The sequence below is a fragment of the Leopardus geoffroyi genome, chromosome E3 (assembly GCF_018350155.1).
Source record: "Leopardus geoffroyi isolate Oge1 chromosome E3, O.geoffroyi_Oge1_pat1.0, whole genome shotgun sequence".
In the NCBI taxonomy this organism is placed as follows: Eukaryota; Metazoa; Chordata; class Mammalia; order Carnivora; family Felidae; genus Leopardus; species Leopardus geoffroyi.
In genome coordinates this window covers 19,124,443-19,151,101 of record NC_059340.1, presented here as the reverse complement: position 1 = coordinate 19,151,101, position 26,659 = coordinate 19,124,443, and the positions used below count along the sequence as shown (strand labels likewise).

Genomic DNA, 26,659 nt, shown 5'->3' with positions numbered 1-26,659 from the left:
CAGAGGGGGCGGGAGGTGCAGCAGGGGGGGTGGAGGGGGTGGCGGGAAGCTAGGGTTTCGGTCAATCCAAGCTCCGGACCCCCTGCTGAGCTCCTAGGACATTTCCTCCCCTCGCATCCCCACTCCCGGGTGAGTCACTGCTCTAGGGGCTGGTGATGGGTCCTGGACCCTCAACCCCTCCTGTTCCTCTGCTCTGTCATCATCATCCTATGCCACCACCAGCTCACTGTCTGGCAAAAGATGGACGGCCAGGTAAGGGGATTGCCCATCGGAGAGGACTTGGGGTTTTGAGTCATCCTACTCTTTTCTGGTTTACCAGATGGCTGAGTGAGGGAGTGCGAAGGAAGCGGGGAAGTCGCTGAGGGGGCTGGGAGGGGGGCTTTGTGTGGAGCAGTGGGGCCCCAGTCCGGGCAGGGGCAGGGCTCAGTCTACAGGCAGGAGCAGGGCAGGTGAGAATGGGCCGAGGGCTCTGTCTTTGGCCAGAGTAAGATCTGGGATTAGATCTCGGTCTGTAACCATGATCAGGACTTGGTCTACTAGGGCTGGACTTGGTCTAGAACTTTGTCTAGGGCCAACATCCTAGCTCTGCCTGTGTTTGGGGTCAGAGCCGTCAATGACCCGGAGGCTCTGCTTGGGACCCATCGGGGTTGAGCTTAGACCTCAGTCCAGATTGGGCCCAGAGCTCAGGCTGTGGCCGAGCTTCTGACAGAGCCTGTGACTCAGGTCAGGGCTCAGGCCTGGGCTGGGATAAGAGCTCCCTCGATGACCAGGGTCACGGCTCACCAGGTTGGGGTTGTGTGAGGTCAGGATGGGGCTCAGCCAGGTCCCAGAGTAATCCTGCCCTGTGTGTTTCTGCTCTGTGGATGGCTGTCAGGGCTGGGCTGCCTCAACGACAGGTCTCCCTTCCAGCACGGTTCCACCCTTCACCCCACCCTGGATTTTCCATCTTCAGGGACACGATGGGGGTTTCTTGGTCTTCCCCGAGGCCCACTTTCCTTTTGGGATCCGTGGGGTTTCCCTGTTGGGTCCCTGCAGTGAGACAGAAACCATGGGGGCTTTCCCTTCCTGTAGTCTGCCTCCTCGGCTCTACACAGGCCCTGCCCATCGGGGCCGCCTGGAACCAACTGCCAGGGAAGTACCAGTACATTTCGGGGAGCAGTCCCAGAGGGCTGCTTGGAGGAGAAGGAAAAGGAAGAGCGGCTGGCACCTGCCTAGCCCAGACGGGTTTCGCTTGCCGCGTCCCCCAGTGGTGACAGCTCATTCTCCCACATCCCACGCAGCTGAGGCTCCCCACTGTGGGGGGTCCCAAACGTCCTGAGACTGATCGTGAGGACAGACGCAGGCCCTGGTCGGTCTTCCTCCCATCCCCAAGTCCTGCAGCCACCCTGGAGGCATGCCACCCCACTCACCCTCTGATGCAACCACTCCCCACCCTTTGCCGGTACCCAGAACTGCCGTACCTCTCGAACCTCGAACCCCATCACCCGCTCTCTCACCACAACCTCCTGATCCTCCCGACCTTCTCTGATGGTTCTTCAAGACCTCCTGTCTCTTGTTGCGTCTCTGCCCTTCTCAATCTGGCTGCAGCTGACTCCCACAGCCTCATTCCTGGCCCCTGCCCTATTTCTGCTCTGGCAACTGGAGCTTCATGCTTGGACATGATGAACCACCTCAGACTTGCTTGCCTTTGCACACGCTCCTCTCTTTGCCTAGAATGTCCCACTGCCTTCTCTGGAGTTCCCTCTCCTCAACCTTTTCTGAACCTACCCCTTGTCACGGGCTTCCTCCCCTGAATAGCTCATTCCTTCCTGCCATAAATCCTGTCTCCAACAGACGTTTCATTTTTATTTCTCTTGCTTATTCTATCCTCGCTCACACCACTCCAGCCATCCCGGCTCCCTCATTGCCAGGCATGCATGCTCCTGCCTCAGGGCCTTTGCGCTTGCTGTCCCTTCTGCCTGGAAGGCTCTTCTTCCAGATATCTGCAAAGCCCACTCTCTTCTTTCGATCCCCGCTCAAACGTCACCTTCTCAGATGGAGTCCTCACTGACTACCCTATTAAAATATGCAGCCCGGTCCCTGGCACTTTCTCTTTTCTTTGTTCTAGAAAGAAATGTTGCAATTTCCAACTGTAACTGTGGATCTATCCATTTTCCCTTTTAGATGCATCGATTTCTCTCAACTGCTTTGAAGCGCTGTTATTTAGGCAGATACACCCCTAGGACGGTGATGCCTTTTTGAAGAGCCGACCCTTTTATCAGAATGTAATGTCTCTCTTTCTCCCTGATAATATTCCCTCTTTTTCCCTGAAGCTTACTTTTTTTTTTTTTTAATTAATTCAACCGGTCCTGCTCTTTTTGATTGGCGTTTACATAGCTTATCTTTTTTTTTTTTTTTGAACATACTCATTTTTAATCTATTTTTATTTGCAGTGGGTTTCGTTAAAACAAAATTTTAGATTAATATTTTCGTCAGTTTATATGGTATTGATCAGTGTCCGCCCTAAGCAAATAAACGTTCTATTGCTGACCGAAGGGATCGTCCTATTCTGAATGTGAGGTCCGATCTTAGCCCTGTGACCTCAGCGCCTTCATGAGTTCAAGATCATTAATTTGTAGTTTGTCCTACTTTGTTCCTGGTTATAAAGGGCAAGTGGTGCCTTTTCCAGATTTTATACCTTTAAAAAATACACATTATGGGGCGCCTGGGTGGCGCAGTCGGTTGAGCGTCCGACTTCAGCCAGGTCACGATCTCGCGGTCCGTGAGTTCGAGCCCCGCGTCGGGCTCTGGGCTGATGGCTCAGAGCCTGGAGCCGGTTTCCGATTCTGTGTCTCCCTCTCTCTCTGCCCCTCCCCCGTTCATGCTCTGTCTCTCTCTGTCCCAAAAATAAATAAACGTTGAAAAAAAAATTAAAAAAAAAAAAGTACACATTATTTGTGTGGCCTTGTTTTTTCTAGCTGGGTATTTTAGTACCATGTTAATTAGATGTGACAGTGAACATCTTTATTTTTGTCTTCATTTCAGAGAGTAAACTTTATTTATTTATACTCTTTAAAAATTGTATAATGTTTTTATTTATTTATTTTTAAATTTTTTTTTAACATTTTTCATTTATTTATTTTTTAATTTTTTTTTTAACATTTATTTTATTTTTTGAGACAGAGAGAGAGAGAGAGCATGAACAGGAGAGGGTCAAAGAAAGAGGGAGACACAGAATCCGAAACAGGCTCCAGGCTCTGAGCTGTCAGCACAGAGCCCGACACGGGGCTTGAACCCACAGACCGGGAGATCATGACCTGAGCCTAAGTCGGATGCTTAACCGACTGAGCCACCCAGGCGCCCCATGTTTTTATTTATTTTTGAGAGAGAGAGAGAGCGACAGAGTATGAGCGGGGGAGGGGCAGAGAGAAAAGGAGACACAAGAATCCGAAGCAGGCTCCAGGCTCTGAGCTGTCAGCACAGAGCACGATGTGAGGCTCAAATTCATAAGCTGCGAGATCATAACCCAAGCTGAAGTCAGGTGCTTAACCGACTTAGTCACCCAGGCGTCCCTATTTATAGCTTTTTAATTTTTATTTTTGAGAGAGAGAGAGACAGAAGAGTGCAGATAGGGGAGGGGCAGAGAGAGAGAGGGAGACACAGAATCTGAAGCAGGCTCCAGGCTCCAAGTTGTCAGCAAGGAGTCCAACGTGGGGCTCGAACCCACGAACCGGGAGATCATGACCCAAGCCGAAGTTGGACGCTCACCTGACTGAGCCACCCAGGTGCCCCTCAGAGAGTAAACTTTAAATTGTTCATTATTATTTTTTTCTTATTTTTTTATAGATTCCCTTCATTAAATTCCAGAAATCCCATGTAATCATAGTTTGAAGACGTTATCTTTAATAACTGTTCACTTTAATTATTTGCCTGTGTCTCTTACATACACTTTCTATCCCTTTCCCTGCATTGTATTTCTCCATAACATTTAAAAATATCTAACATTTTTGACCTCCTGGGTGACTCATTCGGTTAAGTGTCCGACACTTGCTTTCGGCTCAGGTCACGATCTCACGGCTTCATGGGTTCGAGCCCCACAGCAAGCTCTGCGCTGGCAGTATGGGGCCTGCTTGGGATATTCTCTCTCTCTCTCTCTCTGCTCCTCCCCACTTGTGCTGTCTCTGTCTCTGTCTCTCAAAAAAGAGAAAACACCCTTAAAAATATTTAACATTTTCTCTCTTTTTTGTCTCTCTCTATGCACTAGAGCGCGAGCTCCCCAAGGGTGGGAATGTTTGCCAGTTATGTGCACTGATATATCCCCCGTAGCTAACAATAGCAGCTTCTTAGCCAATCAGCAAACAAATCTGTCTTTTATCACAGTGCCTAATGCAAGTTCTACTCACGGCTGGCGCCCTGTCAGTTGCCCTCCTAGAGCGGGAGGTCTGGGACCCACTGCCGAGCCCTGAGGTCTTGCTGTCAGCCTTCCCCGACTCTGCCAAGGCTCCAGACAGGTACTGAAGAATGGAAATGGGGTTTTCTGGGCTGCTGGCCACGGCCCTGGGCTGATGATCTTGGCAGAGCCTTGCCAAGAAACCAGAGGGCCGATGAGGAGAGGTGCGGGGTGGTGGCGGGGCGTGGCGGGTTGGGCAGCCTCTGTCTATATCCTTGGAGGAGGGGCCTGAGCCTGTCTCTGTCTACCTGGGCCTCAGTTGCCACGAATGGATCTTGGCTGGTGAGCTGAGGCTTGGGCTGGGAGCAGCAGGAAATCGAAGGGATGTGGTGAAGGCTGAGAACTGCTGGAAAGGAAACCAAGATCCCGGAGCTCTATGGACTCCAGGGTGTAGCTGATACTTCTGGTGACCTCAGGTGAGTCACTGGCCAGCTCCGGACCTCAGGTTCCTCATTGAGAAGCAGTAGCAGGTTTCAAATGCTGCCCCTATTATTACGTAGGGAAATGAAAACCTAGATGATTTAAAAGAGAGAGAAAAGAGCCATCTGCCACATTTCTGATCATTTCCCAAGTACCCCGTTAGAGCTCTGACCCCACGGGACACTCCATGGGGTTGCATGGGAATCCTGCGCCCAGGAAGTAGAAGTTAGAAGCTTCAGATGTGACATCAGGATGGAATCAGGGAGGGGAAGTCTCGATTCAGAGTCGACACAGCAGATCAGTGACAGGGCGAAGCCTGGAACTCAAGTCCCTTGTTTTCAGCTCGGGCTGGTGAGGGGAATCCCTGGGCCCTCTGATGTCAACTCCGAGACTTGGAACTAACCCCTCGGTTAAATCGAGCTGGGCTTCGCTGAAGGCAGGAAGGCTGGGGGGAGGTGGGGCCAGTCTGGAGCTGGGGGCACACCTCGGAGGCTCCCAAACACAGGTGGTGAGACCCTGAGCCCAGGCACAGCGCCCACCCCTTCCCCCCTGAGCGTGGAGGTGGAACATCCCAGAGCCCCAGCCCCCATCACCTGACTTCTCTCCTGTTGTACCCATGCACCCCACACCACACCCAAGGTCAGTCATTCTTTCTGCAGCATGCCCTCGCCACGCCCCTTCCCACCGACCCTGGGGGCTGCCTCTAGATGAGGTGTCTCCTATGCGACTCCCGACCTGGGGCGGGGGAGTCTGGCAAGGGGAAAGGGCTTCTCTCCCTCGATCCCATCTCTTTTTTCCCTGTCAGAGAGAAAAAAGGCCTCAAGGCCATGGCAGACACCTAGGGAGGGCTGAGACAAAGGGGTGGGGGTGGGGGACGCACTAGTGATGAGATATTTATCGCGGGGCGTTCTGTGTGCGTGACGCAGGAATGCAGGGGCGGGAAGACTGAGCCACGCAGGGTGTGGGGGAGAAGGTGGGACACCAGCTCTGTGGAGTGCCAGGAAGGAAGAGTTTGAAACCCAGGAGGCAGGGCTGTCGAGGAAAAATCACCGGCCTGGGGGTAAAAAGTCCCCGGTTCAAGTCCCGGCCCTGCTTGCCCTTCCCCCACCAAGTGTACCCTCTTGAAAGAGAGCGGCCCAAACACTCTTGGCTTCAGTTTCTCCATTTGTAAGATGAGGCTTGCGATCCCAGGCCTGCCCACCTCCCAGCTCAGACATGGAGGTGAACTTGGGAGACATAGGGGGTCACGGGTCAGGGCCCCACTTGGGAGTCAGTCCTACGCTGCTTTCACAGCCCCTATACTTCCTTTGGTCAAGTACGACCTTTGGCGAGGCCTGAAATCCCCCTGTTCTTGGCTCATCTACTAGGTGGGAGGCTACTTATTTGCCGGATGGGACTGCGGTGACGATTACGCACATAAATGGCTCCCACTGAGTAGCTGTGTGATCTTAGGCAAGTTACTTAACCTCTCTGTGCCTGCTTTGCCAGCTATAACATGAGGCAAATAATACAAGCTCCTAAGACTGTTTAGATGATTTAATGAGCTATTATTTACCAAGAGGTTGGAACCAGGGCCTGGCATGTGGTAAGACAACAGGTATAAGGAAAGAAATGTTAGTTGTCATTAATAAATACAAGGCATGGTTGCCCTCCACGGACGAAAAAAGGTGGAAGGAGAGTGGGAAGAAGAGGGTAAGGAACAGAAAAGGCTGCAGTCACATCTTACGAATTAGGGACGGTTGGGGCTGTGAGTGGTGAGGGCACAGGCAGAGGGGACCTAGTGACCCAGAAACATGCGTCAGGGCAGAATTCGGGCCAGAAACAGAAATCGCCGGGAGCCAGCCAATTGGGCCCTGGGCCAGGGTGTGGACAGCCTCAAATATGAGAGCCAGTGGGTGGGACTCACCTCCCAGGCCAGGGGAGGCTTCATCCTGTCTATGAAGAAGACCTGGAATGGAGACAGTCCCTGGGCTGAGCCCCCGGACGGGTCACGCCAGGTGTCTGAGGGAGGGGCGCAGGCCCGAGCACACACCAGGCCTCCGGCGGCCCTAAGCTCGGAGGCTGACACCGGGCCCTACGCCCCACCCAGAGCTGTCACCCCGCAGCCTCTGCGGGGGTCTCAGCCACCCGTGGCTGCCGTGTCCCTCACTCGTCTGGCCCACTGCATGTGAAACCCCCAGGTGGCTCCCCCGGAATGGTATGCACCCACTGCTTATAGTTTTATGTCTTATGTGATTCATACAAAAGAATATATACAACCCACCCACTTTTCTTGCTCCTGCCTCAGTTTTGGTCCTGGCCTTAAGGGTCCCCGTGGCTTCTCATTCCACTCAGTGAAAGCAAAACCCTCTGAATGGCTTACAAAGCCCTGGTGATCCTTCCCACTGACCTCCTTTATTCCCTCCCACACCTTCTGGCTGCCCCACAAACACTCCAGGCGCACTCCTACCTCAGGGCCTTTGTACCTGCTATTCCCTCTGTGTAGAACACCTTCCTCAGCTCTTCAAATAACGGGCTCCTTGTACCTCCATCTGGTGTTTCATCTTTTCATGAATGCCTTTCTCCCTCTATGGCTTGAGGACTGTCGCCTCCTGTTCCCACCTACACTAAGACCCCTAAGATCTAGATGTTAGTCTCTTAGCTTTTCAATTTTTCTGCACATTCTGGGCCCTTCCCAAGGCCCCTAGGGTCTTCCCCAGACCTCCTCCAGACCCACCTCCTCAGACATGAGTCCTGCTGCCAATATTGATGTGAACAACTTCCACTCTTTCCCCTTGGGGTAGGAGAGGGGAAGACAGAATTAGGGATTGAGTACTGAGGTGTGTCAACCATGGTCCCTGCCCCCAGAGGCGGCCACCTAGCTGAGAAGACTGGATACACGTGGGAGACCAGAGGCAAAGCAGGGCAGTTTGTAACTTACCGGTCTGCAGCTGTGACTAAACAGGCAGGATGTGAACTTGAACCTGCTGTTGGCTGCCGTGAGGGAAGACTCTGCCTCAGTCTGGAACTGACTTTGGAAAGTAGAGCTGAGAGCCAGAGAGGGAGACAAGGGTCTTCCAAGTTACTTCGAGCTCCTGGATCCAGCTCTTCCTGAAGCGATTACTTTGAAAAGTTTAGTTTCGTGAGTGAATCTCTAAAAAATATATTTTTTTTAATGTTTATTTATTTTCGAGAGAGAGTGTGAGTGGGGGAGGAGGAGGGGCAGAAAGAGAGGAGACACGGAATCCGAAGCAGGCTCCAGGCTCTGAGCTGTCACACAGCCTGATGTGGGGCTTGAACCCACGAACCGTGAGATCGTGAGCTGAGCCGAAGTTGGACATTTAACCGACTGAGGCACCCAGGCGCCCCTCTTCTTTTCTGCTTAAGCTATTTGGAGCTGTGTTTCCCCTCCCCTGCTTTGAGCCACCTTCACAATGGATTTCCAATGTCAAAAATCACAGACCAGATTTTTGTTAAAGGATAAAGGCAAATACATCGTGTAGTAGAAAGAGCCCTCTGTTAGAAGCCAGTGGAGAGAGCGTTTCAGATAGAAAGGACAACGTGAAAACAGAGTAGATGCTTGGTCAAAATTTACCGAGCACCAACTCGGTATGTCCAGGCATTGTTCTAGATATTTGAGTTCAGCAGTGAATGGGGCCAATGGAATGTTCTGCCTTCACGGAACTTATACTGAATGGAATAAAGTTAAAATTATATTATAATTATAAAATTATACAAATTAAAGTGATGTAAAATGTAATCAAATGCTTCTATGTGCCCAGGTACTTTTCAACTACTGGCTCATGGAATCCCTATGCTGGAGGTATTATTATTTATATTCATTATATGAAGAGGAAACTGAGGCCCAGAGGGGTTCAGGCTTTGTGCCCAAGGTTACCCAGCTAGTAAGCGGCAGCTCTGGGACTTGAACCCTGGACCTCTGGTCTTTTTAACCACTTATACTATACCGCCTAGCAGAGCGGTTAGCGTTTTGAACCTTCTCTATACATCAGACATTGCTCTAATGGCTTTACACGCCCAAACTCGTGTATTTCTCAAAACAATCCAGTTTACGGATGAGGAAACCAAGGTTGATAACACAACAGTAGCAGGACTGAAATTTGAATCAAAACAGAACAGCTTGAGAGGCCACATCCTCCCCCCCCCCCCTTATGGAAGTCTAATTGACAAATAAAATTATAAGCTAAAGTGTACGAGGTGCTGATCTGATACGTGTAAACACCGTGAATGTGTTTCTCCCTTGGCGTTAATGAACAATCCATCACCTCGTATCCCAACCCCCCCTTTTTTTTTGGTGAGAACATTTAAGTTATAGTCTCTTAGCAAATTTCAATTCCACTACAGCCGTGGCAGTTCATGCTCCTGATCACTGGCACCAACGGCCTCTAATTGCGGAGGACACAGAAAAGAAGAGGGGCCAGAAAACAGAAACCCTGCTCAGGAGCAAAAGATAGCAAGAGGCCTACCCCTGAGGCCTCCTCTCCAAATGGTGCCAGGGTTCGAAATTTTTTTTTTTAAGTTTATTTATTTATTTATTTATTTTTTATTTTTTTTTAAATTTTTTTAATTTTTTTTTTCAACGTTTATTTATTTTTGGGACAGAGAGAGACAGAGCATGAACGGGGGAGGGGCAGAGAGAGAGGGAGACACAGAATCGGAAACAGGCTCCAGGCTCTGAGCCATCAGCCCAGAGCCCGATGCGGGGCTCGAACTCACGGACCGCGAGATCGTGACCTGGCTGAAGTCGGACGCTTAACCGACTGTGCCACCCAGGCGCCCCTATTTATTTATTTTTGAGAGAGAGAGTGCGAGCACAGATGCAAGTGGGGAAGGGGCAGAGAGAGAGCATGGGGGGGGGCGGGGAGAGAGAGAGAGAGAGAGAGAGAGAGAGAATTCCAACCAGGCTTTGCACGGTCAGTGAGGAACCCGATGCGGGGCTCGAACTCACAAACCATGAGATCGTGGCCTGAGCCAAAGCCGGACGCTTAACCCACTGAGCCACCTAGGCGCCCCAGGGTTCAATCTTGATAAAGAGATAATCCCTCCTGCATTCACTAAAAGTGCCAGGAGCCCTACTGGCCCGGCCTCCCCACCCTAGGGTCCTCTCCGTGTTCCCTTGCACCGAGGATCTTGCCAGGGTGACTGTGATGAGCAGCCAGAAGAATGCAGGAAACAGTGACACTGAAAGAGGGCAGAGGAGAGGGGCAAATAAGAGAGGGTGGGACCCAGGGAGCCTCCCAGCCACCCCCCCCCGCCCCCGGGGCTCCACACATCCCACCAGGAATCTCATGGCCATTCCCCCAAAGTCCAGAACCTCTCACCTGTCCGGGAGTAGGAATATGCACTCCAAGCTTTCTGTAAATACCAGGAACCCCTCAGGAGCAGAGGGGTAGGGGGTGTCTCCCAAGGGAGACAGGGTCCTTGCTGCCAGAGGGGAAGCTGGAGTAGAGGTCAGAGGTCACAGCTATGTCAGGCCCCGCCCCTTCCACCTCCCGGACCCCCATCCTGGCTCACACTCTCCTCTGCAGGTGATAGACCAGCCCTGCTCCCAGGACCCTCTCGCAGAGATTGCTGGTCAGGACCTCGTGCCCTCACCGCTGTCCTTGCTGGTCTGAGCCCCAGAATCCAACTGACCGCCCGGTCCCAGAGGAGGAGAGCAGGGCAGGCCCAGACAACTCCTATAGAAGCAGCAGATATACTGACTCCAACACCGTTCTCATTCAAGGGGGAGCAGACGTCAACACAGCCCTAAAATAGGCCAGACTGCAGCAGGAGGTACAGAGGAGCATGGGGTTCGGGGTGAGGAGAGGGTGGTTCTCGTGAGAAACAGAGGAAGCTTCCTGCAGGTGAGAATCTCTGACCCAGACCTAGCGAATCGCGTTCCTTTTCAGCCTCGGTTTCTGCATCTGCAAAATGGGGGTGAGGACTATATTTGCCCGGTGAGGTTGTGGGGTGGGTCAACTCTGTCGGGCAATCAGATGGGGGAAAACTCTGGAAGGCAACACTGATTGTTGGGAATTAGTAGGACTCTGACAGGACGGGGCGGGAGGAGAAACGTCCCCAGTAAAAAGAGCGCTGTGAAGCGAGACTAGTCCTGACACACTCGTCCACGAATGTTTATTGTGCACCTACTTGACCAGCCCTGAAGAAGAACTTAGCCTGAGGGGCGGGTGGTTGGGGTCTGAACACCACACTCAAGAATATGGACTGTGTCAAATGGGCAGTGGGGAAGCATGTTAAGGAGGATGGTGACAGAGAGGGCGTCCCCAGAACACCTTTAGGAGACTCCCCAGGGCAGTGCACCTGCTCCATGGAGGGGCCCAAAGCACCAGGCTTAGGGGAGGAGGGGTCAGCGAAAGCAGAAGAGAGGACACTTAGGTCACCCAGCCCAGGCCCTGCCTTCTGCCTCTGGTCACTGAGCCCCTGCCCTTAGTGCCTCGGGCTTCTTGGCTGCCAGCGGTCACCTCCCCTCACCCCGGACAATAAATTAATAAGCAAAATGCATAGTATGTTAGATGGGTACTATGTGCTCTTTTAATAAAGAGGAATTTCAGCACAAATGACTCCCTAACTTCCTTCTGGTCTTCACTTAAAGGCCCTCACGTCTCAGTGAGGCTTTCCCTAACCAAGGCATGTTTTATTTATTTATTTTTTTTTTTAAATTTTTTTTTTTCAACATTTATTTATTTTTGGGACAGAGAGAGACAGAGCATGAGCGGGGGAGGGGCAGAGAGAGAGGGAGACACAGAATCGGAAACAGGCTCCAGGCTCTGAGCCATCAGCCCAGAGCCTGACGCGGGGCTTGAACTCACGGACCGCGAGATCGTGACCTGGCTGAAGTCGGACGCTTAACCGACTGCGCCACCCAGGCGCCCCTGTTTTATTTTTTTTTAATGTTCATTTATTTTTGACGGACAGCGAGAGAGAGAGAGAGACAGAGCATGAGTGGGGAGGGGCAGAAAGAGAGGAAGACACAGAATCCGAAAGCGGGCTCCGGGCTCTGAGCTGTCAACACAGAGCCTGACCCAGGGCTCAAACTCACGGACCACGAGATCATGGCCTGAGCCGAAGTGGGACGCTCAACTTACTGAGCCACCCAGGTGCCCCCTCGCAACTGAGGCATTTTAAATTGCACACACCCTGCTGAAATTCTTTTCTTTGTTCACTTTTATTGTTTGTCCCCACTGGAATGTGAACTCCATGAGAAGAGAACTGGTTTACTGTTGTACTCATAGCTTCTAGAATATTCCCTGGCTCCATAAATATGTGTCGAAGGAATAAATGATTATTTCCTCAAACAGTAAAACACACACACACACACACACACACACACTCCAACAAAACTTCTCCAAACCAGTTCTCCAGAAAAGAGAGAACAGGATAAGCCTGCACAGAGCTGGTGTAAGCATTCCGTGAAATGATTACAAATGAACTTCAATTTTATAACTCAAATGTAAGGCAAAAGTTAGAGGGAGGATGTGTTCAGTCAGGAGGACTGAACCCAAGGGGATGGTGCTCATCTTCTGATTCCACAGCATTCACTGCTTTTGTAATCAGAAAAGCAAAGTATAGGGACGCCTGGGTGGCTCAGTCGGTCGAGCATTGGATTTCGGCTCAGGGCATGGTCTCGCGGTTCGTGGGTTCGAGCCCCGCGTCAGGCTTTGTGCTGACAGCTCAGAGCCTGGAGCCTGCTTCAGATCCTGTGTCTCTCTCTCTCTCTCTGCCCCTCCCCCGCTCATGCCCTGTCTCTGTCAAAAATAAATAAACATTAAAAAAATTATAAAAAAGAAAAAAGAAAAGTGTACCTTCTTTTACACAGAAAAGGAAGTGCTTCTAGTTGTCAGAGACCTGGGCGTTGTGTCTGGCCCCTGGGGAAAGGTACCCCTGTGTGGGGCAGACTGCTGGCTCAGGGACTCTGGGGATGGGTTGTTCTTCCTTCTTTGCTTTCTCCAGCCTGGCACTCCCTGAAGGCCACAGAGCTCTCTGGAAAGCTTGGACGTGGGAATCAGCACACCGAGTCTACTCCCAGCTCAGCCTGTGACCGCCAGTGAACCCATAACCCAGGCCTTTGCCCTCCCACAGGATTCTGGCATTTGCCAAAGTGTGATAATAATAATTACCATGCGGAGCACCTGGGTGGCTCCGTTGGTTGGGCGTCCGACTCTTGGTTTCGGCTCAGGTCATGATCTCATGTTTGTGAGTTTGAGCCGGGCATCCGGCTCTGTGCAGACAGTGTGGAGCCTGCTTGGGATTCTGTCTCCTTCTCTCTCTGCCCCTCCCCCCCCCCACGCTCCCTCTCTCAAAAATAAATAAATAAACCTTAAAAATATATACATTTAAAAAAATAATAATTGCTGTGGTTGAATAATATTTTTATGCTTTATTATGGAAGTCAAGTTGGTGTGTAACATGTAAGTTTCAGGTGTAACGTGATAATTCGTCGTTGGTATGCACTACAGAGTGATCACCCACCAGTGATCACCGGTTACCATCCATCACCGTGCAATTTTTGTACACAAACCAAGGTGGAGTTTCCCCACATCTCCTTTGATGTTCATCCCATTCCTGGTAAGTCAGTGAGGACCATGTGGCTTTCATTGCTACGGCGAAGGGATGTCAGTACGGTTTCATTTTTAGTTCAACAGCCGTGGGGGACTGAAGGCACAGAGGATCGCAGCGACCCGAATAGCAAGGTGGATGGGGTGGGGGTGGGGCCAACTTTAAGGTACTCCCCGAGTCAGGGAAGAAGGGAAGCAATTTGAAAAGGAAAGGAGGAGAAGTTAGAACTGGCGTGTCTCCACAGAGTCCAGGCCACGCTCGTTTTGAACAGTATGGAGAGATCTGAGGACGGAAGGGACTGTGCCCCCTTTTCCAGTGGAGGACAGGCCCCAGATGTATCCCTGCCCCCAGGTGTGGGAGGTGGCCCGGAGCACACAAAGAGCAGGGCTGTGAGGGTTGATCGTAAACAACAAACAGAAAGGACAAGGGGGTGCCTGGTGGCTCAGTCAGTTAAGCATCTGACTCCTGATTTTAGCTAAGGTCATGATCTCATGGTTCATGAGTTTGAGCCCCTCATGGGGCTCTGTGCTGACAGCGTGGAGCCTGCTTGGGATTATCTCTCTCTGCCTCTACCCTGCTTGTGGTCGCTGTCTCACAAAATAAATAAATAAACATTAAGATAAAAAAAAAGAAAAGAAAGGACAGGAAGGGCAGTGGCAGGGACACGGTGGCAGATGGCAATGTACCAAGGGGATGTTGAGGCCTTGAGCATTCCACGCCCCTTCCCAGCTCTGCTCCTGATCAACCCTGGAGAAAGGAGAGAAAGGAGGGCAAACTGACCCCATCAGACACCTGCTGCCAGCAGAAAAGGAGCACTGTGTATCAACTTCAACAATAGATTGCATTTCTTGCACGCCAGAACTCTGTCTCCAGGTCACTGTTTTAATCAAGCACTTACATGCTGCTTACTATGCACTTTGCAACACTTCCTTGCTTAATCGCAGCAAGGACCCCGTGTTTATGTTCCTGGAATTCCTACTTTACATGTGGGGAAACTGAGACTAGAAAGGTCAGGTAAGCGGCCCAAGGTCACACAGAGGACGAGGGAGCAGGGACTTGAACCCACAGAGTCTGGGTCCAGAGCCCATTGTGTCTGCTTCTCTGCCGTTTCCTTAAGGTCTTGTTCTGGGTCAGGTGCCCTGCTAAGTGCTTGAGAGACTCCATTTCCTCCTCAAAACCATTCCAGGGGGTGGGTGTACTTTTCATCTCCTGTCTACAGATGTGGAAATTAAGGTGCAGGATAAACTGGGGCGCCGGGGAGGCTCAGTTGGATGAGCATCTGACTTCGGCTCAGGTCATGATCTCACGATTTGTGAGTTCGAGCCCCACTTGCAGATGGGATCTGGACTTGGGCCCGGGGGACCCTGAGGCTGTTCCAGTCACTATTGCCGTGTAACAAACCATCCCGAAACGTCAGGCTGTGAAATGACCGTTTGGTCACGCGCTGCGTCCGTGGGTGGGGAATTAGAGCTGGCTTGTCTCTGGTGCCCCAATATGTTGTTGGGCCTCATCCGGGAAGACTCAGACGCCAGAGGTGACACGGCGGCTGGGGCTGGAAATCGCCAGCGGGTTCCCTTTGCTCACACGTCTGGAGCCGGAGGATGGCTTTCAGCTGGGACTTCCGCGGGGCTGAAGACCAGAATGACATCAGCACGTGGCCTTTCCGTGTCGTGTCTCCACGTGTGTCGCTTCGGACTTTCTTGCAGCAGGGTGACTGCGCTCCAAGAACCCCAGAGAGCAAAGTTCCCCCCACGTTCAAAAGGAGCACAGTCCCCTGTCTCCCATTCGATAGGAGGGTGGCAAGGCCCCACGGGAAGGAGAGCATGTGGCTTGGGAGCGCTTGCAGTGATGACCCTATTTGTGAAGTGCAGTGTGAGACAAAAGCCCCGTGCACCTGACGCCTTCACGCTTCACTGCACGTTAGACTCACTCTCCCAACTCCCAAGGCCCGGCCTCCACCTCGGACCAACGAAATCAGACTCTCTGGGAGGGGAAGCCAGGCAGCCGTGTCTTTAACGCACCCGCGACCGGGTGAGTACAAGGCGGCCTTCCCCCATGTGTGCAGAGCACCCGGCGGAGTGTCTGGCTCCGAAACAACCCGTGTTTCTCCGAGTGTGAACGCCCGTGACCCTTAGCACACAAGGTCATCCGAGGTGTGCGCAGGTGGACTGAAAGAAGTGATCTTAGGTGTCTTTCTACGATCTTCGAGTTAGGACAAGTGATTGTGGTTTTCCAGTTTGGGTGGTGATGTAGTCTCCTTTTAAAGTGCGTTTGAGGGGAAAAGGTAAGGAGGTAATTTGAAAAATTCTAGGCAAATAATGGTACAGCCTAAATGCACGTAGGGCAGAAATCAAGAAAGTGCTGTGTGAAAGATGAGGCGGGGAAAAGCCTCAGGCAGACCATCCAGGATGGTGGCCATGACTCTTCCTAGTACTGGCATTACCTTTAAGGAGTGCCAGTTAAAATCAACTTTGGGTGCTTTAGAAATTGGAAAAAATGCACAGCCCTGAGAGCTGAGTGGGCAGAAGAGGACTAGGTGTTGGTGAAGCAAACCCCGTAGTGAGTTTCCAGATTCTCGGCAAGGAGCTGGGAATCCTTAGAATTGTGGCAACCTGGTGGGGAAACTTCCGCAAGCTCCCACGGGGAAATAGAAGTCAGTCATCCCTGTTCTCAGGAGGACGCCTAGAAACTAAGGAGACAGACATTACATGCAACTAGGGGACCAAAAAAAAGGGGGGTAAAAAGTGGGTGGAACAGTAGAGGGGTGTTCTGGACAGGTAGAGTCAAGAACAGGTTCTTGTCCTGACTGCATCCCCAGTCTTCGTATGAGTTTTAGCCCCTGCCCCATCAGGCCTTGATTTTCCCTTCCGCGAAGGGCAGAGTGGGGCTCTCACATCCAGGATCCTTTCGGATCCAAACATTCAGTAATTCCAAGAATTATCTGGTTCCCGGAACAGCCACGTAAAGGCCTCTCAGGCAGAGTTTGTGCCAAGGTAGGGCGAGGCCAGGGAGGGCCAATCACAGGCCAGGAGTGAGGGTAGCATATGGGGCCTCCTGGCAAAGTGTCAAAGGACCCAGAAGACGGGGAGTGGCCACGTTCGGCCACAGACACAGCGCTTTGCAGCCTTTGTTTTCTCCTTTGAAGTAGACCTTTTGACAGGAAAAGAAACAGGCTCAGAAGGAGTAGTAATTAACCAGAAATGAACTAACATCTAGGATTCCACATTGTCGTACAGGTTATCCTCAGGCATATAGTAAAAAGGGAAAGACCCGGGCTTCAAAAATTAGACGGACCTAAGTTCAAAATCCCAGCTCCTCCAAGTTGTGGCTGTGTGACTTTGGGCAAATTACTTAACTTCTCTTAACCTCGGTTTTCTGGTTTGTAAAAGAGGATCAGATAACATTATGCCTATTGGATTAGTGTAAGGGTGAAATGGAACAGTGCCTGTAAAACACCTGTCACAGAGTAGTAGCCCAATTACCTGGGGGCTGTTGCCATGATTTTCTAAAGCTGACACACCAGATCTGTGCTGGGCTGAGGCCTTCCTCTGTTCATATTCTTAGGTCCCTAACTAAGAACAATTGCCTCCAAGTTGTGCAGCCTAGGGCTTATATGGAAGGGCAGGAGAAAAAGAAAAATGCTTTGCCCAGGACCAGACCTAGGGATTTCTCCCCACCCCACCCCCCTGCCTTGTGCTGAGTCTGCCGGTGGAAAATGTTTCTTGTCAGTTTTTTCCCCAGTATTCACACCCCCGCCCTCCCCAAGTTTTGGCGAACGCGTGGCTAAGCACCTGAATACTATGTCTCCCAACCTCTCCGGTAGTTGGGCGTGGCCATGCGATTAAATTCTGGCCAGATGTGACGTATTCTACTTTTAGGTCATGGTCTTCAAAATGAATTGGTGTGGCTTCCCCCACTCCCTTTCCACGGGTTGAGATGCAGATCTGATTGGTGGCAGACGCCGAAGCAGCGAGTGTGGACCCCAAAGTGGAAGCCATGTTTGGAGCGTGGCGGAACAATGAGTTCAAAGTAGCTGGAATCCCTGACGTGGTCAAGTTGTCATTTTAGCCCAAGAGTACTGACTGTTGGAGCTGCTACGTGACAGAGAGAGAACTTTCTATCCCGTTTTGAGACTTCAGTACAGCAGCCCCCGAGTAACCTGGGGCAAGTCCCTTCATGTTCTAAATCTCGGTGTTCACCGTTTTGCAGACGGCACCATAAAGAACAGTCACTTCAAAAGGTGGTTTTATATGAAAATGACATGATCAGTAAGATTGTTTATTCTGAAAAGGGAGAGGAGCTGGGGAGGGTCTGGGGAGGGGGCTTCTTTCACAGGCAGCATGACAAGGAAACAGGACATTTCCGTGCATTTCCTAAGAGACCACAGAGGCACATTTGCCAAAACCTCTGCGCACCAAAATAAAACAAAGCAGCCAGGCTGGCCTCTACCCGTCCCTACCAAACCGGGGACGCCCTCTCCCAGACACATATAACCCAAGACAAAAACCGTTCTTGTTGGTTCACGCAGAGGCAGACATATGCAGGCAGGGACGAGAAACAAACAAAACCACACAGAGGGAGGGGGGGACAAAATTCCACACACAAGCTGCAACTGCTGAATTTTGTTTATTGTCCTTGCCACCCTTAAGGGGTTCCAGTTTCTTTGGTGTCTTTCCTTTGGGGTGGGGGGTACCTTTCGTGACGCTGCCTCTCCATTCCCTTCATCTTGCTCCCCACCCCTAGCTTGTCCTTTTTCTGGGGCTTGGTGGCCCCTCAGAGCCTAGTCAGGTAGGGTAAGTCCTGGGGTGGAGTGGGAGGGCAGGCAGGCCTGGATCCCTCCCCCAGGTGCCAATTCTCCGCAGTCCTGTCTCCATTGCTGTGTGGTATCCGTGCTGTAGCCTCATCTGGGGCAAGGAAAGAGAGTGACAGTTCTAATTCTGGGTTCTAACTCTTCCTCTCCCGGTCACTTGCTGTGGGTCTCCAGAGAAGGACCCTATCCTCTCTGGGCCTCTGTTACCCTCTCCGTAAACCAAATTTCCCTCCAATTAATTGCAAAGGTTCTGTGTTTCCCCTTTTGCTCTGGCCACCAGGAAACTCAGAGTCCGATGTGTGTCTCATTTTATTCTATGTTGAGACAATCGTTCTTTTTTTTTTCTTTTTAAATTTTTTAATGTTTATTTTTGAGAGAGGGAGAGAGACAGAGTGTGAGCAGGGGAGGGGCAGAGAGAGAAGGAGACACAGAACCCGAAGCAGGCTCCAGGTTCTGAGCTGTCAGCACGGAGCCCGACGCGGGGCTTGGGTCCATGAAGCACAAGACCATGACCTGAGCTGAAGTCAGACACCCAACTGACTGAGCCACCCAGGCACCCCGAGACGACAGTTCTTGGAACCTTGCTCCCCACCTGACCACACACATTCAGGCATGTCTTTTGGAGGCAGAGGGACTTCTACCCCTGACTCTTTACCTCCAGCTCTGCCTCAAGACCGTGCCCCTCGCTTTTTCCGCTCCGTGTTCTGAAGCTTGGTCACCAGCTTCCTCTCGTGGCCACCGGGGCTGGGGCGGTTGGTGTTGGCGGCAGCTTCTCTCTTGCTGCGACCTTTCCGACCTCCTGCTCCTGGGAACCAGTCAAGAGGCCGAGGTGAGGTGGACGGAGGCCTGATACATCCAAGGAGAGGCAGGGGGTTGGGAGTGCGGGGTGGAAAGAGCATGGGTTGGAGGAAGCGGACTGGAGAGTGGTCACCATATAGCTTTGGGGCACTTGTAACCCCTGTCTCCCCATCTGTGAAATGAGGGGCCCCCGTGATCTGTTGTTGCTCCCAAATTCTAGGGGCGTGTGAGGTCCCAGGGCTGAGCAGGGCAGCACTAAGGGGAAGAGGGGTTGGAAGGGGTGACTGGAGGGGTCAAGGGAACAGGTTAGAGAAGGGTGGGGGGTGGGGAGGAGTCCAAGGAGGAATCCTAGTGGGGGGGTGGGGGTAGAAGGTAAGGGACCAGGAAGGTGACCGGGCCAGACCTTACCCAGGTAAGAAGGAGCCAGGTTATAGAGGTCATACTCATCCAGGCTGAGGTCTTCGTCCTCCGGACCTGGGGGCTGCTGGGCCGGGCTGGCTGCTTGTGGGAAGGTGGCCATCACACCTGACTTTCCCTTGCTGTCTCCCTGCCGTCTCCCAACGCTTTGTTTGTGTCTGGTTTCCTGACACCTCCCTGTTCACGGGCCCCAACTTATAAGGCCACGTGTCCTCCCCAGGCCCTGTCTGATGCAATCTGGCCCTTTCCCAGAACCCGACCCAGTAAACAGCAATCACGAGAGGGGAAAAGAGTCGGTCCTGTGAGTCCCAGCCCCTTCCCCTCGCCTCCTCCCTCTCACTGGGGCTCGCCCAGCTGGGTATTTTTCCACAGAGGAGATCCCCGCCCCTCAGGGAGGAGGAGGAAAGAGGCAGAGTCTGAACATAAACAATCCTTGGGATCAAGGCCAGTGGGGATCGGAGGGCCTCACCTGGCCGACTCCTTCCTGTCCGTCTCCTGCCCCCTGCCACACAGCTGACCCCATCCCAATTCTGCCTTGGACGCAGGACCCTGGTGGCAGATTATGAAGAACACTCCATGAAATAGGTCAGCTGTTCTCACCCCGAACACACCCAACATCCTTTTTGATAAGAAACATCTGGAAAGCCCCCTTCATATCCCGAGCTGGGAAGAGGGGGGGGGGTGTGTGTGGTGATGGAGTGGGTCCCTAGGTAGTTCCCTCACCCAACAGGGAGGGTTAAAAGTGAAGATTCTGGAGCCAGCTGCCCTGGGTTCAAACCTCTGGTCCACTACTTCCTGGGTGACCCCAGACAAGTCACTTAACCTCTCTGTGCCTCGGTTTTCTCCTCTGTACAAATGAAGATGATAACCATTGCATTGACTTCCCAGGGTTGGTGAGAGAATCGAATGAGACACCTCAAGGAAGGACACTTGCGACAGTGCCTGGCACGCTCCTACGGTCTTAGCTTCCCTATGAGTTATTCGCACAATTTCCAAACAACTCAATGATGCCGTCACCGTAATGGGAAGGCAACGTGAAAGGAAACCCACTTTTGCTGCAATAATGTCTTTCAAACCATGGAAATCCACACTTGCCTGAAGGGATCTGCTCGTGTGGGTTGAGCTGACCCAGAGAGGGCCACAGCCGGGGTGGCCCACTCACACTTTCCCTGGGGTTTATGTGCCAAATCCCAGGGCCGGGGCTGAGGACCTTCTCGGGCTTAGCCAGATGTTTAAATTCTCTGCTCACTTGCCCACCTCGCTGTGAGCCCATTCAAACACCGTTCCCTCTCAGTGCTGCCTAAATTTTACCTCCCCCAAAACCCTGTAATAACCCAGTCTCGTTCTGTGTTTAACACGAAGAGGCACTTCTGCTCCCGTTTCTCCCTAGCCTGAGCCAGAATTAACTTTAGTTTTTGTTTTTCAGGTTTGGTTGATATGTGAATTCCTGAACATCCAGGAAATGAAAGTGAGGTCACCTGAATAAAACAGAGCTTGGGACAATCACCGACGGACCGAGGGCAGGCCGCCCCACAATGTGTCGCTTCAGCATATTGGCTATTTTATTTTATTTTATTTTATTTTATTTTATTTTATTTTTTCAATGTTTATTGTTGAGAGAGAGAGGGGCGGAGAGGCAGAGAGAAAGGGAGAGAGAGAGAATCCCAAGCAGGCCCACACGGTCAGTGTAGAGCCCGATGCAGGGCTCGAACCCACGAACGGTGAGCTCGTGACCTGAGCTGAAACCAAGAGTCAAATGCGTAACCAACGAAGCCACCCAGGCACCCCTAGCATATTGGTTATTTTAAATAAAAGTTACTTCAGAGACAACCTGTGGTGAGAAGGGCAGACCCTCCTCAGTCGCCGAGAGCAGGAAATAAATCTCCCAGGTGAAAGTTAAGGAGGTAAAGAGACACCCTGATCACCAGACATAGGAAATTTAGAGCCAAGACATCCGTGATTTTTTTCCTCATTTCCTATCCCAGCCCAAAATCTGTTTAGAATTGCTTACAAATTAAAGCTCCCCAAGTTAAGTTCTCTTTCTCCTTTCAATTCCTCATGGATTTATGGTCTCTTCATCGAAAAGGATAAAAACCGCCTGCTTTGGTCATTTTTGTTAGGTCTCAATTTCATGACGGGGGCCCCCACGCATGCATAATAAAACTTCGCTTTTTCCTGTTGTTTATCTGTCTCGTGTCCATTCAATTCTTAGGCCAGCTGGAAGCTTCTGAAGGACAGGGGAAGAATTTTTCCTTGCCACGAGTCCATCCCAGACCAGATGATCAGGGGCAGAGGAAAATAACCTTAAACCAAGATGCCACACGCAGGCAAATTAAGGTGGAGACAATGAGGAAATACGCGGTTCCTACAAGGCAGTGGACTTCACCACTGCATGTGATGGAGTACGTTCTAGCCTCACGTCCTTGTAAAGGAGCTTCATGACTGTCTAGCAGGACAAACGTCTGCCCCCTGTCGTGGTCACTACCAAGAACACCCCCCACCCTCCAAAATCCCGAGCTGCCCAGGCCCCTGTACGAGCTGCAAGATCCTGGGCTCCCTTCTGACTTTGCATCGGCTCAGCTGCACGGGGAAGATGGTGACAGAACCACTAGGTGCGACAGGCCTTTGTCCTGAGCCGGCACAGTGTAGATCGCTATTTCCTCCGATCTTTCGAGAAGGGAAATTGAAGCTCCGAGAGCAACTTGCTCAAGGTCACGCGGCTGGTGAGTGGTGAAGGATCCCTCCCGAGGTCTACCTGACCCCAGTTCCAGCCTGGTTCTAGATCAGCACGGCTGGCCAAACACTGGCAAGCTTTTGGCGGCCGTGCCTAGGGAAGCACCTGTCAGGGATTCCTTCCTTCCGCCCTCCCTGTCCCTCCTCCCTTCCCCTGGAATGATTAGGACTTGCTTTGGACCAGGCTGGGTGCTAAGGATTCCCCATTTTTACCCCATGACCCTCATTTTATTATACTTTCCCCATAGAGATCACTGATGGAAATATCCTTTTTTCTTTGTTTCCCTCTACGTGATAGGTCCCCACTCGAATGCAATCCTGGTTTGGTTCAGTTAGTGGCTAAAGGAGTAGGCTCTGCTTGGGTCCAAAGCTTGGTTCTTGTACCTGTTCGTTTTGTGCCCTGAGAGAAGTTATTTAGCCTCTCTGTGTCTCAGTTTCCTCATCTGTAAGATGAGATTAACGATGATACCTACCTGGTGGGATTGTTAGAAGGATTAAAAGGCCAATTCGTGTCAAGGCGCGGAACAATGCCCAGAACAGAGTAAGTGGTCAATACGTGTGAGCTGTTATTATTATCATCATTCACGAAGGCAGGAATCTCATCTATCTTGTTGTATCCCCGGTCCCTGGAACACAGTCAGTGCTCAATAAATGATCAGTTGAATCCGCAAAGCTCTTTTAAGATCGGTGGGTTTTTAGGGGCGCCTGGGTGGCGCAGTCGGTTAAGCGTCCGACTTCAGCCAGGTCACGATCTCGCGGTCCGTGAGTTTGAGCCCCGCGTCGGGCTCTGGGCTGATGGCTCAGAGCCTGGAGCCTGTTTCCGATTCTGTGTCTCCCTCTCTCTCTGCCCCTCCCCCGTTCATGCTCTCTCTCTGTCCCAAAAAAAATAAATAAAAAACGTTGAAAAAAAAAATTAAAAAAAAAAAAAAAAAAGATCGGTGGGTTTTTCAGCTTCTTGGTGCTGTGCTCTGGGGGAACTGAGAGCCCCAACCCTAGTCCCACAGAAGACTGTGAAGACAGTGTGACCGTTCTCCGTGGAGCCAGGGAGGAACGTTTCCTGGCCTTGATCCTGCAGGTGCTATTAGAAGAAAGCCCAAATCCCAGGGGAGCGGGGCAGACAGAGGGAGGGTGGCCAGGAGAGAAGGGACTTTTGGGAACCCATGGCATGGACCTGTAGGGCCCAGAAGGTGACTCAGTGGGAAAAGTTGAAGTGTGTTTTCCCATTCTCTAGTCTCCAGGTAAATACGTGTAATCGGCAAAGAGGAAGTTTATTTTCTTTCTATGTATGACTGTACCTTCGTGACATTCCAGGAGATGGCCAGGCACACCTATTACAACCCAGTGTGATCCGCACGTAACCCGGAGTAAACTCCAGGGGCGCTGGGGAGCTCTCAGGAAGGTACCCAACCCAATGGGAGTGAGGAGGGTGGGGGACAGTTGGGAGAGGATCACAGCAGGTTTCCTAGAGGCAGTGACCCCTGAACAAAAATGACTGAGAAAGAGGGGTGCCTGGGTGGCTCGGCCAGTTAAGCATCCAACTCTTGATTTCGGCTCAGGTCATGCTCTCATGGTTCGTAGAATCGAGCCCAGCATCTGGGCTCTGCCCTGACACTGTGAAGCGTGCTTGGGATTTCCTCTCTCCCTCTCTCTCTCTGCCCCTCCTCCATTCATACTCTCTCTCTCTCAAAATTAAAAAAAAATGAGAAAGACACCAAAACACATCCAACTCCACGAGTTAAACTGGCCAAGTCAGGAAAGCGTGGACAGCCCAAAGGATGTGCAGGTGTTTTTGGCTCAAAGGATCTGGAGATTCCCAGGCTGAAGGCAGGTTATGTAATCAAGCTGGGCTGGTGGCATCCCTGGGTACCAAAGAGACGAAGAAACCTAAATGTGGTGAAATACAATGGGTCCGCCTGACTTTATAGCAGCAGGTCCAGAGACACCCCCCAAACCCGGCAGCTGACTTGCAATTATTCTTGGCTGTGCACTACCATCACCTTGAAGACAAGTGGGTGCGTTCTCCCCCTGGGCAGTTTGGCAACGCTGTTCGGAATGTTAACTATGCCGTGATATCGTAGTTCTACTTACAGAGTCTCCTGAGGAAATGCTCCTGCGGAAATGGCCTTGTTTATAATAGTGACAAGCTGGAAACAAGCTAAGCATCCAACAGAAGGTGACCGATCAGCATTCTTTGGTGAAATACTCCATAGCCTTTAAAAACAATAAGCTACGGGGGCGCCTGGGTGGCTCAGGCGGTTGGGTATCCGACTTCGGCTCAGGTCACGATCTCACGGTTTGTGAGTTTGAGCCCCGCGTCGGGCTCTGTGCTGATGGCTGGGAGCCTGGAGCCTGCTTCCGATTCTGTGTCTCCCCCCTCTCTCTGCCCCTCCCCTGCTCATGCTCTGTCTCTCTCTCTCTCTCTCAACAATGAATAAATGTTAAAAAAACAACAACAATAAGTTATGTCTCTGGCTCTGATGAGAAAGTCGTCACGAATGAGAAAAACAAGTTGCAGAACATTATGTGTACTATAATCCTAACTTTTACATTAGGCTGTTTATTTTTTTTATTTATTTACTTATTTTTCCAAATATTTCTCTTTTTTATTTAATTAATTTATTTAAAATTTACGTCCAAGTTAGCATACAGTGTTTCAATTATTTCAGGAGTAGATTCCTTAGTGCCCCTTCCCCATTTAGCCCATCCTCCCTCCCACAACCCCTCTAGTAACGCTCTGTTCTCCGTATTTAAGAGTCTTTTATGTTTTGTCCCCCTCCTTGTTTTTATATGATTTTTGCTTCCCTTCCCTTGTGTTCATCTGTTCTGTGTCTTAAAGTCTTCATATGAGTGAAGTCATATGATATTTGTCTTTCTCTGACTGACCAATTTCACTTAGCATAATACCCTCCAGTTCCATCCACGTAGTTGCAAATGGCAAGATTTCATTCTTTTTGACTGCCAAGTAATACTTCATTGTATATATAGACACCACATCTTCTTTATCCATTCGTCCATCGATGGACATTTGGGCTCTTTCCATACTTTGGCTATTGTTGAGAGTGCTGCTATAAACATCGGGGTGCAGGTGTTTTTATTTATTTTTAAGAGAGAAAGACAGAGAGCCTGAGCGGGGGAGGGGCAGAGAGAGGGAGACAGAATCTGAAGCAGGCTCCAGGCTCTGAGCTGTCAGCACAGAACCTGACATGGGGCTCAAACTCTTGAACCGCAAGATCCTGGCCTGAGCTGAAGTTAGACACCTAACTGACTGAGCCACCCAGACGCCCCTTACATTACAGTTTTTGAAATAATATAAGTAACTGTGTGTAATACATTGTTTTCAGCATAAAATAGGTATCACATTTCCTCTGGTAAATAAAGAAGATGGATGGTCAGTTAAAACAATCATGAATGAGTCTAGAATGATAAATTCTATTCCTGGAACACTCCCTAGAAATCAGTGAACCCAACCCCTTTACCAGAGGAGGAAGGAAGGGCAAGACAGGCTAGCATTCACTATTCTACAAACGTCTAGGGCACCAATCATACGCCAGGCACTTGCTTGGTGCTGGGATATAGAAGTGAACAGAACACAGTACCCGTATCCAAGGGGCTCATAGGCTGGTGGATGATAGTGTCCAATAAGCAGGATGTTACCACCCAGCGTAATAAGTAATGTGACAAAAGCACCTTCAGGCTGCACCATGCACCTAACCCAGGCTTGTGTGCAACTCCCAGAAAAACTCACGTGTGAGCTAACCTAGGAAGTCAGAGAGACCAGGTCAGTTTCCCAGGAAGGCCAAAGTGAAGGGAAGCACAGTGCATTTAGTTGGCCAAAAGAGCTAGAGCACAAGGGAATTCTAGTCCTGGATTTATTAGGTGAGAGTCTCCTGTCTCACAGTTCAGTGCTCTTTTTTATTCTTGTCTTTTTAAAAAAATTTTTTTTTTTAATTTTTTTTTTTCGACATTTATTTATTTTGGGGACAGAGAGAGACAGAGCATGAACGGGGGAGGGGCAGAGAGAGAGGGAGACACAGAATCGGAAACAGGCTCCAGGCTCCGAGCCATCAGCCCAGAGCCCGACGCGGGGCTCGAACTCACGGACCGCGAGATCGTGACCTGGCTGAAGTCGGACGCTTAACCGACTGCGCCACCCAGGCGCCCCTAAAATTTTTTTTAAATTTTTATTTATTTTTGAGACACAGAGGGACAGAGCATGAGCAGGGGAGGGGCAGAGGGAGGGGGAGACACAGAATCTGAAGCAGGCTCCAGGCTCTGAGCTGTCAGCACAGAGCCCGACGCGGGGTTGGAACTCACGGAGTGTGAGATATATGATCTGAGCTGAAGTCGGACGCTCAACCAACTGAGCCACCCAGGTGCCCCTTAAAATGTCTCTTTAGAGGAATAGTACAGACTTCTAGTTACGCCAAAATTTCTATATGAATTGGGTCATGCCATAGAACTCTTAAATCTGGAAGGGATTTTTTTTAATGCAA

The 26,659-nt window shown here is 50.9% G+C and overlaps 1 protein-coding gene and 1 long non-coding RNA gene across 5 annotated transcripts; one reads left to right on the top strand and one right to left on the bottom strand.

Moving 5' to 3' along the window:
• Window positions 1-32: 32 nt before the first annotated feature.
• LOC123588963 lies at window positions 33-21,086 on the top strand. Of its 4 annotated transcripts, none has more exons than XR_006708095.1 (4): window positions 33-129; window positions 4,360-4,490; window positions 4,689-4,845; window positions 20,860-21,086. It is a non-coding gene; the product is annotated as an uncharacterized LOC123588963 (long non-coding RNA). The 4 variants fall into 4 exon arrangements; XR_006708096.1 differs by lacking the exon at window positions 20,860-21,086 and adding an exon at window positions 10,378-11,486; XR_006708094.1 differs by lacking the exon at window positions 20,860-21,086 and having other exon boundaries at window positions 4,689-8,074.
• Window positions 18,016-19,784, bottom strand: NUPR1 (nuclear protein 1, transcriptional regulator). The gene is made up of 3 exons (XM_045460408.1): window positions 19,425-19,784; window positions 18,874-19,023; window positions 18,016-18,312 (listed from the first exon to the last, which is right to left on the bottom strand). Exons 1-2 carry the CDS (start codon window positions 19,534-19,536, stop codon window positions 18,887-18,889), a joined length of 249 nt encoding a protein of 82 aa, XP_045316364.1. The 5' UTR covers window positions 19,537-19,784; the 3' UTR covers window positions 18,016-18,312; window positions 18,874-18,886.
• Window positions 21,087-26,659: the final 5,573 nt, after the last annotated feature.

Bases quoted from the DNA above. Each gene is read 5' to 3' on its own strand.
- NUPR1 (XM_045460408.1), bottom strand. From the start codon at position 19,536: ATGGCCACCTTCCCACAAGCAGCCAGCCCGGCCCAGCAGCCCCCAGGT. The intron at 19,024-19,424 runs GTAAGGTCTGGC...ACTGGTTCCCAG, and splicing joins CCTGGCTCCTTCTTACCTGG to GAGCAGGAGGTCGGAAAGGT.